Source organism: Porites lutea, chromosome 11 (assembly GCF_958299795.1).
Source record: "Porites lutea chromosome 11, jaPorLute2.1, whole genome shotgun sequence".
Lineage (NCBI taxonomy): Eukaryota > Metazoa > Cnidaria > Anthozoa > Scleractinia > Poritidae > Porites > Porites lutea.
Genome location: NC_133211.1, coordinates 22322990 through 22335123, shown reverse-complemented (window position 1 = coordinate 22335123; position 12134 = coordinate 22322990). Strand labels below are relative to the sequence as shown.

The 12134-nt window shown below is 38.5% G+C and overlaps 2 protein-coding genes across 3 annotated transcripts in view; one reads left to right on the top strand and one right to left on the bottom strand.

The window, feature by feature from the left end:
• Positions 1 to 2498, bottom strand: part of LOC140952934 (uridine-cytidine kinase-like 1) — a 46729-nt gene extending 44231 nt beyond the window's left edge. The window contains exons 1-3 of one of the 2 annotated variants that reach the window (XM_073402389.1): positions 2252 to 2498; positions 1704 to 1806; positions 453 to 492 (exon numbers count right to left, since the gene is read on the bottom strand). In XM_073402389.1, the coding sequence (XP_073258490.1) occupies positions 453 to 492; positions 1704 to 1806; positions 2252 to 2332 (224 nt within the window). In that variant the 5' untranslated portion in view covers positions 2333 to 2498. Of the gene's footprint in view, positions 1 to 452; positions 493 to 1703; positions 1807 to 2251 lie in introns of those variants that run through there. The other variant, XM_073402390.1, reaches the window with a different exon arrangement.
• A 365-nt stretch (positions 2499 to 2863) lies between these two features.
• LOC140951732 (uncharacterized) lies at positions 2864 to 11338 on the top strand. The gene is made up of 9 exons (XM_073401054.1): positions 2864 to 3116; positions 4497 to 4523; positions 4694 to 4738; positions 5761 to 5888; positions 7307 to 7424; positions 8021 to 8191; positions 8971 to 9072; positions 9792 to 9843; positions 10566 to 11338. Exons 1-9 carry the CDS (start codon positions 2910 to 2912, stop codon positions 10901 to 10903), a joined length of 1188 nt encoding a protein of 395 aa, XP_073257155.1. The 5' UTR covers positions 2864 to 2909; the 3' UTR covers positions 10904 to 11338.
• Positions 11339 to 12134: the final 796 nt, after the last annotated feature.

The window sequence follows — 12134 nt, the reverse complement described above, 5'->3', positions numbered from 1 at the left end:
AAGTAATTTGTTTTCTGACTGACTACTTTAAAAAGGGTCTTGTAAATATAGTCAATGCAAGTTAGTATCCTTAATACAGTCAACACTTGGTTTGTGGACACATCACAATTATTACAAACAATCAACCAATTTGGAAAACAGCTAAATTCCTGGTGAAAACTAAGAACAGATGTTTGACTGGAATAAACTCCTGCTTTTACAGACAATTTGTTGTTGGTTCTCTCTTTTGCTCTGAGAGCTTTTCCTCCAGTTTTCTTCTCCCCTCAAACACTTACATGTACACTTGGAACAAATTCCAATTTTGATCTGATATGGATGGGCACATTTTAACGAGGTCTTAAGAACTCCCAAATGCTTTGTGGGTAAATAAATAATTTATATATCTTAATGCAATAAGATACATATTTTTTTACAATTTTACAAGAGAATTAATCATGGCGTTTAATAACCACCTGCTCATGAAAGTAATAAGCCTTGTGTAGAAAAAACGTTCTGAAAAAAAATTAAGAACAGTTGAAAAGTTAGTGCAGGCAGGAAAAAAAAACAGTTCTGATTGCCTGGGGCAAGTAAATTTTCATGTTGGGAAAGAACAAAAATTTGGTGCCCAGTGAGCAAGAGAAATTAAGATTAGCAGTCCTGTGAGTATGTCTGAAAGTGTCAGCTTGGTAAATGATAATTTCCAAACTGAAAATTTCCAAACTGAAGACTGCAAGATGAGTGACACAATTAGTTGAAAGCATGAATCAATTTTAAATCTAAGTGTACATTTGCCCTCTCGTGTTACTGCTCCCATCACCATATTGGTCAAATCCAGTGGTTACCCTGTATCTATTTATGTACTAGTACTCTTAAACACTTTGTTATAATCTATAACTTACTATAGACATTACCTTAGAACTATAGATGATAAGGCACTGTGTTCCCTTCAAACAAATAACATTTAAGTGGGGGCAAGTGAAAAGTTAAAATTACTTGCCCACTGGGCAAGTGGATTTCAATTTTTTATCCTGCCCTTTTAGCGAGTTTCCTGAGTGACTCTTAAAGGGTTTTTATATCAGTTCAGAATTCAATAAGCAGTTATATTTTATAAAGCCAGCAAATACTTTTGTCTTTAAACCCTGTTATCAAACCAAAACAAATTGTGAAATTATATTGCTGAAGAAAATGACCATTGTTTAGTTATTAGACAGCAAGTTTACTGTGACTTCTCTCTTGAAGTGAAAACCCTGTCAGCAGCATAAATGACACAGCTTTATAGAAAAATGCTGTTTCAAGTATTCCACAACTTTGATAATGAACAATTTTGTCATTTCCTAGCTCTAAAGAACAAAAAATCTCTTCTAATCAGAAATATTATTTTATTCTAAGCCTTTTGGGTGTCAATAACAAAATGCATACAGTAACTTAACAGTTAATTTTGGATGTTTTCAAATTGTGTTATTTCTTTGGATTTTTTCATGATGAATTTTTTAACATCATCACAAAATTTAAACTCCTTTGACAAAAACCAGACAGTACCGACTGCAGAATTATTTCCTGTGAAATACAAAAAACTTGCCATTTCAAAAATTCAACTTCCTCTCAAGTCAATGAGTGTCAAATCGTATTCTTATTTCTACTGAAAGGAGAACAATAATTCGTGGTACTAGTAGAATCATGTAATGGTTTGAAAAGAAAGAATTATTATTTATTACGTTCCTAACCTTTGTGCTCTTCATAGAACTTTTCTGCTTCTTGCTGGTTTAGCTGTGTAACTTTTGATTGAACAACAAGGAAGCCTTTGTCCTTTATGATCTTCTTCACTTTCTATCATGGAAACAATTACTATTTTGTCACAAGAAGTTAAAATGGGAAGTGGATCTGGGGTAAGAAGGCAGAGGTGGCAGAGGTGTACCTGGGGTAAGAAGAGGGAAGTGTATGGTGTGTTTGGAATAAGATAGGGAAAGGTCTCTGGGGTAAGAAAAATAACGGGGAAGTATATCTAAGGCGAGAATGGAGGGGGGTAAAAGAGGGAGAATGATGTGGGGTAAGAAGGCAGAGGTTTATCTGGGGTAAGAACAGGGAAGTGTACTGTGTATCCGGAACAAGACAGGAAAAGGTTTCAGGGGTAAGATTTTCGTGCAGCCCATCACATTAAACTTATGTATGTTTCGACTTTACTAGCTCATTCAATTTTGCGAGAAATAATATGAGAGTGCCTCATGAATAAATGTATGGGGCAGTGCAGAAATCTTACTAGAACTTTTCTCACCTTGGTTCTCACTGGGTGCATCATTAAGTCAGGTTTTAGAATCGCCAGCGTCAACTGAAGGCGACTTCGTAAAACCATCATGGACGCGCGCACAATAGCCGGCACGAAAATCTGTGCCCGAAATATAAGCCAGGGTGATCACTTGTCACTGAGATAAGAGACAGAGAGGAAAGACTTTCATTCTAGAGGTACAACTGTCTGTTATGGTCCGATGTTTTTCTCGTAAGTTGAAGAAACTACCACCTCTCTTTTTTTGAACTACCAACTTCAGTTCATTTCTCAGCGCGTGCACCGACTGCACTGCGCATTTAGGTCCCAGTATTTCTCACAGCTTCTTTATGTCACGCCGTTTCTTTCCAAATGTGATGTCTTAGTTGGCAAATGGATTTCTTTTTACAAACTGTAGATTCTAAACAGTCTGGATAATTTTCTCATTAAGAAAGAGGCAGCAAGCGCTGTTTTTGCTTTTAAAATTTCTTGAAGATCTTTTGACAGGCGTTACATTACGTCACGTTTTTTAGATCACGCATTCTTTTATGACTTCGCTTCCAGTTCCCAGCAGCGGATTTCCCAGCATAGGTCTACAACAGAATACATACATACGCATACGTACCGTCACCCACTGTCACTGGAGGATATGACCCTCTGATCCATCAAAATGCCTCCTATTTTAGCATCTCTCCCGAGTTTAAATAGGCGAAAAACATGGAAGGAAGTTTTCTTTGATGGTCTGCAAGTTTTTCATTTCCTTGTAGCCATGAGTTTTCTCTGGGCAGGGATCGTCGAGTTCATCAAAAATCCTCCTTATTTTGATGCGTATGGGGACGCTTCGACTCAGAACAGTCTTCCGGAGGGTTTATTCGAGGTGAATTTTAAATATATAATACTTTGCATAACATCTAAAAACTTTTAAAACGTTTAATTTAAGAGGATGAAGACTTTTTTTGAATAATGCCCCTCATGCTACATGTGTAAACAGGCTTCAATGGCTGTCTCAGCTTATCCTTCAATAACGGGAAACTCTGACGTCTCGTTTCGTATACAAATGTCGACTCTTATTGAAGTTAACATACAAGACCAAACAGTATGGCAGTTTAAAATCACAAGGCTGAAGTATATAGGTGAATTACAATAAATTCATTCATATCTGATTAAAAACTCAAAAAAACTGTCTGTGCTTCAATTAGTTAATTGTTGTATTTATTTATTTAGTTAGTAATTTATTCACTAATAGCTACTTATTTAATGGTGTTTTAAAGCATATAGTGTTCGTTAAAATAACCTTACAGATTTGGACATATATTTGCCCAACCATAATTCGATGTTTTACTTTAATATTATATCACTGATTCTTCCGTAGCCACAACAGATGGAGCCTTCTTGCCAATCAAGATTTTTCAACTTTTATTTGCTTTTAATAGCTGGCTGTAAAGGTTTTCTTTCATAATACAAGCAGTACGAAAAGCAGTGGGGGAAGTGTTCTCATTACTACCCCAGAGATGCCAGCCTCTAGAGATCTAAAATCTGTAGACTCTTTCTTTTACATTTCCCCACCCACCCCCCCCCCCCCAAAAAAAAGAATATATATCAGTGACCAAACCCCCTCCTGATAAACAAAAATCAAGCCAGTGTATGAATGTGACTAGGGACATATGAAATCTTACAGAATACACTGACCATCAAAATTCACTTTTATGATTGTAAGTACTGCAAAAATAATCTTTGTCAGCTAGAAACACATGGTGCAAAAATGCCCCAGAAACTGTACCATAAATGAAAAAAAGGAATATTGGGGGAAATGGGCTAAATTCCAGAGTATAAGAGCACAGAAATGCTCAAAAGTTGCTTTTAGCCAGGAGATTTTGTGATACATGGGAGACTAGGAGATTGATGCTGTAGCCATGAGATGCCTGTATGATCCATACAAATTTTCAAGACTGATCTTGATTCCATTTAAATATATTAATGTATAGCCTACAAAACAGGCGTATTTTGGGGCAGGATCCATCAATTGTTTTCAGGAATGACGTTGTCCCGCCATCTTGGACGTAAATAGTATTAATTCTTCACCCCACAGTTCTTGTATATGATTTTCATATATTCATGACCTCATCATCATCATCCTTTCACAGGTTTAACACGGGTTTAATACAACCATCTAAACATGTATTTTTCTCCAAATATTGTCAATTGTCATCCACTTTGATTACTATAACAATTATATTTGTTCTTTCATCATTTTCAGACTGATCCAAGGAATATCAACAGAGAGGTGAGAAATTGACTGTTATTTAGTTCCTGCAGCTATGCAAGTATATATTGAGATTAAAGTTTTTGATCGTTACCACTGTACTTGATTATAACAGTTTATACTGTACATTCCTATGAACATATCTTTTGAAATTCAGATCCATAAATTATATGTCTTGTTTTTTGTTGCAGCAAGCTCTTCGCCTGATGGATTTCCCAATTCTTGCCATGCTGTTTGTAAGTACAACATAGATTCAACATTAAAACCCAGGACATAAACTAATCACAGGTATAACATATATGGCAGACAAAAGTCTACCAGAAGAATGGAAGAGCCCCTGGGCACAAGTGTTCTTACAGAACTACTTCCAGAATCATTCGAAATCCCTGCTTCTGATTGGTTATGAAATAGCCAATCAGTAACAGGGAATTCAAAAACGGGTGGGACTCATGGTCAGTGAAAGTCAGAAGTTAAGTTAAAGTCACGAGAAGGAAAGACTATTTTATTTTAACCATAATGCTGGGTGTTAGTTGTAGTAATTACCCATTCAAAAGCATGCAATTACAGTGGAACCCTGCCTTACAGCCACCTCAGTAATGTGGTCACCTCAATATTACAGCCATTTTTTTTTCAGGTAAAACAGCCATACATTTTCTTCTAAAAACCCCCATTAATGCGGTCACCCATTAAAACAGCCAACGGCCATGTTTTAACCCAAAGAGTATCTAGAATCTTTTACAATTTAACATTATCAATGCAGCCACTTGTTTGAAGTTTAGAAAATTTTCAATTTCACTGACAAAGTAAGCTGAGCCTGTTCTTGTTTTGTTTTTAGACTAAAATTATGCATTTGTGCAGGCAGTTTAATACCAGTAGCAGATTTTTAAGAGTGTAACATGTATGTACTGAAGGAAAGTTTCAAGTAGTTTATATTACAATAATTACTGTACGAGATATCTACATTCTGGTTGTTTATAAAGAGAACAGTGATGTTGTTCAAAAAGTGGGAATGTGATGTATGGTTTATTTCTTGTTACATGTATGGCCCCTCATTAAGTCATGAAATTTGACCCTGCCCTGGTAATATGGCCACCCCTTAAAGTACAGCCAAATTTTTTTGACCCATTGGTGACTGTATTAATGAACAGGTTCCACTATATGTAGATCTTGGAGAGTCAATGTTATCCATTGAAGATGATAACACACTGGCTATTCAATTTGTATCATCTTTTTTTGATACAGTCTAATTATATTGCAGGCCTATTTTGGTGTGTGCTGGTGGTTAAAGTTCCAAGGATTAGCTTGGATTCTTACAGCTTGCATCACCCTTGTGTTGCTTTGTTTCTTCGTTGTCAACTTCTGGGCCACCGATCTTTTTGATTGGAGGTAATAGTAAAAAAAAAATAAATAAATATCTTATTATCCACTCCACTCAGGGCTTTTCAGGGATAATTTACAACTCTGGTTGGGGAACTTTGCCAGACTGCTTAAGGTGCAGTTTACAAGTAATGAAGGAATGAGTAATGATGCCCCCATACATTAGTGTGAAAGTGAGATAGACCACTACACTGGGCACTACGTGCCCTTCTCTTTATGAAGAGTGTGTGGGTTCTTTAACGTCCCACAGATTTATTACATGTGCAAGGGCTTGTAAGTTGGGGCCTACGGTTTATCGTCCTTATCCAAGAAGACTACAAGAAAGTCTGACCGTTTGCAGATGTTATTACAAAGTCAGCACTTTCTCCTCAGTTATTTAAAGACCCCGACTGTTGGTTCGGCTGGGGTTTAAACCTACGGCCTCCCGCTCACAAACCGGCGCTTATAGTCTTGAAAGCCATAAGCAATAATTTTGCTATTGTTGGTGACAGAAGGTCAATCAGAATTTTGTTTGTTTGATGTTAAACCAGCTTATAATTTTTAATTTAGGCATTGTTCAGACTTCTCCTAGGTTGCAAAATGGCATGTGAATGACAAAAATCAGCCAGTTAAGCCTGTATGTTCACTTGTTCACACATCATCATTTTTCTTGTCCATTATTTGCCACAGCGTGGGGCCCATAACCTGGAGCAAGCAACTTCCATGTGCTTGTGTCACAGCATTTTCATGGACCAGTTTATTTTTAGAACAGTTTTAGCGCGAATTTTGAATATCTTTTAAATTCCACAAACCAGTCAGCAAAACGTACAGACCTAAATATGATGTTTTTTGTCTTTTAATAACATTTAGTTGTCCTTTTTTATATCTTATTCTTCGAATGCGCCCATAGACATGGTAGATTCTATTTTCGCAGGAAAAGGTGCCCTAAAATGTGTCTAAAAATAAACTGGTCTGTAAAAACACTGTGACATAGGCCAAGTATGGAATTTGCTCGCTTTAGGTTACAGGCTCCTCCTTTTAACTTTGTGACCCTTTTTTTTGTCTAACATTGAAAACAATAACTTAAACAATTTAACCACCATGTGGACCAATCAGAGCTCTTGACCAGATTCTGGGTAGATTTTTCCTCATCTGCACATGGAATTTCTGTCACTGAGGAGCAGACATCTCTGCTGCGGAACAGCCTTTAATGGTGAGGAGCAGAAGAGATGGCTGCATTTGCAGACTCTCTACAGTATGAGCTGTCAACAAAAGTAGAGGTTGACAGTTTTGGAGACTTATAACTGCCACAAAATTTCAAAGTTTTACTTAAATTTGTCTCAATTTTGTTTGTTGCCTAAAGATACTGGGTTATAAGACGCACCCCAAAATTGCAACATGGCCATGTATGTGTTCCTGTAACTTAATAATTTAAATTCTTTACCCAGGAGTTACAAACCAAGAATGAAAGGACTTGAAACACAAGTGTTTACTATTACATTATCCATCACTGCAACTTTTATGGTGTTGTTTTATAAGAGGAGAAAAATGCCATTTAAATTCAAGGTAATATTATAGACTGGCCCATTTTGTCAAATTGGACTATAGGACTGTTTTTTTGGTGGGAGGGGGTTGGGGGTGAATTTTGACCCAGGTGCAAATTTTTATGTATTAAATGGCCAATAAAATTAGCAATAGTATCCACAAAGCAGCTGTCCCATTAGTATAATGTTGTACTATGGGACTGCTCTGGAGATGCTTTTAGCTTCTTTGATTGGCTATTACTCAAAAGTTAATTTCGTCTAGGTCAACAGAACATTGACCCACCAATGACGATGAGAGTCTTCGTATAGTCTTTAACATCACAGCTTAACTAAAAGACAACCCATAACATTGCAACCTAATTGACCTATCAAGTCGATAACCAGAGTTAATACCATCTACTGACATCATACTACTCACTTTGACTCTGAAGAGACTACCGCACAGGTTGTCGAAACGTCAGTCACTGTCAGCAACAGTCTTATTCAGGACTACACCCACCCAGAGTGTCCTGCTCCGCCTACTTATGAAATTGATGCGGTCTCTTGCACAACCTCAAAATGGCTTTTTGAATAAGCAAAATAATAAATGTTACTAATCAAATGTGACTTATTCAACAGGCCACTCTACCAATCAGACCATTTGGGAAAATCCATGTGTTCTGCAACTTTGCAGTGATCTTTGTGATAGTATACTTCTGCCTGATGATGTGGTTCTCTAAGCTGTATGTGTCTTGGGCCTACTTCAACAACTACAAGGAAGTTTTAGAGTTATGCCAGAGCACAAACATGGTGAGCTTTCTCACAAAACACACTGATGCAATTTCTGACAAAAAATTTTAAAAACTCAAAATCTCTACACTTGTCCCCTGGCTTATAACTTCTCATACAGGCATTGGAGAGAGCTTGTGACAGACAAGAAGCTTCAATAAATTGCCTGTACTAATCAGATATTACCCACCCAGCCCATGAAAGGTTGATCAAACCACTGGGATCTACATCCCCTACTCTTTAAAAATGGTTAACAGCAGTGTGGGTTCTTTTGTCCTGTGACAAAAAGAGCTGTGAGAGGGCGCCAACTGTATTTTGTTTTATCTGAAAAGATTTGAATCCCTAACCACTTGTACATGTTAGAAGAAAGATAGTCCATTAAGGCAGGCCCTATGTTTGAAGGGTTTGAACCCATGACCTACTGCTTAGCAGACTGGGGCTTAAATCCAAATTTGAGCCAACCAGGCGGCAGTTCACAAACTTGAATTCAAAAACTTATTCTTAAAGAAAAAACAAAAGAAATTTATGTAATAATGAGTGTCTTTATATCTAATAAAGACATGGCTAAACTTTACATCCAGTTTTTTAGACCAAAATAACCCCATATCTAAATATTAGAGTAAGAAGGAGCTGATCTATATCAGAGCTTTTGAAGCCGTTCAAAAAACTCGCAGTCATGTATCATGTATCAGCTGTAAAAACTCTTGGCTTCGCCTCCATTTTTTTTAAACCGGATAAAACACTCCAGCTTGTTTTTTAAACAGTACATGTTCCACTTATCCTCTTTATCTTACATTTAGGTTCAGTGCTATCCCTGTGACAAACCTGACTTTGATGGAATGAAAGAATGTGTGAAGGAGAAACACCAGTTGTTCCACTGCCAAGATGTTCAAAAAGAACAGGTCAGGAAAAGTTTAAGGAAAATAATGATCTTAGCAATGATTTAGGGCTTGAAAATCTTGAATTTTAGCTTGTCAATTGTGTTAGCTTACTTTTTTGTCAGTTAGAAAATCACTTTCCTGGGCTATGCCCAATGACTGAGTGAACATGAAAAGACTAAAAAGCTCGGGTGGGTGGGGGGGGGGGGGGGGACTCTGCATATGAAAGGGGTGGGGATGCTCGTTGTCTCGCTTAGGGGTGCAAATTTCGGATTTTGGTCTCACTTAGAGTGTTCTGGGCAAAACGCCATCATATTTAGCCGTGAAGGTCTCGTTTAGGGTGGCACGCGAAAAAATATAAAAATACATATATTGTCTGTGTTTTAACATGGTCTCTTTTAGGGGTCCAAAAAGCTTGAGCCACGCCCAGATCGGTCTCCTTTAAGGGTTAAATTCAAAATTTCCGACAAGCATCCCCATCCCTTTCATATGCAGAGTTCCCCCCGCCCCAGTGTTAAAAGGTAACTTTGCCGGCAGGATGGGACCGAATGTTTTAGCCCTGTCTTTGGTGACGCGTCTCTGGTTTGATTCCCGAACATGCTACCCTTCAGATCAACCCATTTTAAAAGAGTCGTGCAAATTAAAGCACGCCCTCAACCGTCAAGAAAAGTTTTTTTAATTTTACATTGTCAAGAATATTATTGTCAAGATATTTATTTAACGTTGCTCTGATTTCCTCTCAGGGCGCCTTTTGCTTATTCAACTACAATCTGAGCGTGTTTGTGTTCCTCACAGGTATGCTTTAGCTACACCACTTGATTTAATTCAATGTTTAAAAAAAACAGGCCTGCATTTTTTTTTCAGTTACATACTAAGTAAAAAGCTGTAGCGCCGATCAGAGGACGTTGTGTTTTGCATTTGAGAGATTCTCCCCAAGTTTAGTCCTTTCAGTTACTCCTTTTCTGTCAAATCCCCAAATGCGTCTCGCGAAATGCCTCCTCCTTTTGCGCGAAATTGAACAATAAAAAAGATCAGACATAAGATAGAAAGGAAGACTCAAGTGTTAAGAATCAAGTTCCTGTTGTTCAATCTCCATCAGCTTAACAGCACAATGCTTAGGACAACTACTCAGTACCTAGCCTGATTCTCAGACGTCCGAGGTCGTTCGCGGTCCCTTTCGCTTCCCTCCCTCTCTGTGAAAGGGACCGCGAACGACCTCGGACGTCTGAGAATCAGGCTACTCAGTACCGTACCTAAAAAAGATTGTTCAGGTCAGGGAATTAGTCTTACAACAACAACAATCTTTATTTGTACTCACTCTTGCTCAAAATAAATTACGACAATGAAAATATCAAACGTAAAAATTAGAGTACTGGCTACCTGGAAAAACCATGGGGGCTAGCGGAGTTAAAAGGAGGGTCCAAAGCTCTGAAAGAAAAGGGTAAAGTTAAACTTGCACATCGCATTTTTATTTTTAGCCCCTGTAGTGATTCTCGTTTTGTTGATTCATTTTCCAGTATTCGCCTATGTTGGTGGCCTTGTGGTGTTCCTCAGCAATTTCTTCAAAATTGTGATTCACTACACGTTTAGAGCGATCTTCCTTTTTATTCACTGGTGTCACGTGACATTTGGAGCCAGGGAAGGGCACAGGACCAGCATGGATCTGCCGGAAATTGCTTCCGTTGATTCTCATTTTAACGTGTCAATACAAGAACCATTCCAATATGTCGAAAGGAATCAAGAGGATGAGACTGAAATTACAGATGATAATCTACATTGTCATTTAAACTCAAGCATTGATACGTGCAACAATGTGGAGGAAGGGGACTCGCTTGTCGATGCAATGATTGCGTAGCAGATATTACACAAATTAGTTTACAAGTATTTTTGTAAATATATCAATAGCTAATTTTTTTTATCTATCATAGAGCCAGTTTATTAGAAGACAAAGGGTGACGGTAGAAAAGTTATAAAATTCTTCACTTTACAAATTATCGAGGAAGAAAAGGTACAAGCTTTCTTTGTAAGGATTGGTTATCGATTGCCGTTGGATACCAGTATCCAACCATTCATCATCATCATTATCATCATCATCATCATCATCATCATCATCATCATCATCATCATCACCATCATCGGTCGACTGAAGAGCAGTTCGCTGCAAGTCGTCTCCAGCTGGCTCGGTCTTGAGCAGTGCGCAGGATGTCATCCAATTCAGGGGCGTGGCTAGGGGGGTCCTGGGTGCCCGTGACCCCCCTTTGGTAGGCCTTCTTTTGAGCAAACAACCTACAAGATTCACGTGGCGAAAACGCCATGACAATATCTTCGCCGTAAAACCCATTGTTGAAAAGCCCACTTTTTTCGTCAACGGCTCTTGTCTTAAGTTAATATGGGCCTTCATGCCGCGATAATACGACTGAGCCCGCTGATACACCAGGGAGAGCAGCGGTATAAATCATATATAGTCGGTGATCCCCGGATGGTGTCCCTGCTGTGACCCCCCCTTTGAAAAATCCTGGCTACGCCCCTGCAATTACTATCCAGTCATAATTGCTGCTTGTTGGTCCACCCAAACAATCCCAAAAACCGTTGCTCCGAAAGCTTATACCTATTCTTCCCGTAGTTATGGATTGGTAAATTGTTCTCTCACGTAGCGCTTTATGCAGACGTCATGTACGGATCCCATATGAAAACTCAACGAAAAGACTTCAAGTTAGGTTTCTGGGAAACTGCCCACCTCCCCTCTCCGAAGCCAAGTGTGTTATTGTTGGCTTAGGGGAGGCGTTTTGATGTTGGTAGATACTCAAGACTGTACAATGTCATAATTTTCAATAGCCTGAGAAAACGGCCAATAATTCGCGACGCCATCACTGGTTTCCCCTCGCGGAAATGACGTCTGAGGAACGAGCACAGAAATTCCATACTAATGACGTGTCACTACCCCGATCTGGGTAGTGCTTTGGATTGGTCTTGCAGCGTGGGAAACTTACTTCAACCGATCGCAGGTACAACGCAGTTCTGGATAGTGACATGTCATCAGTACAAGGGTTCGCACTCTTTTTAGCCCTAGAAATTTCTCCAAGACC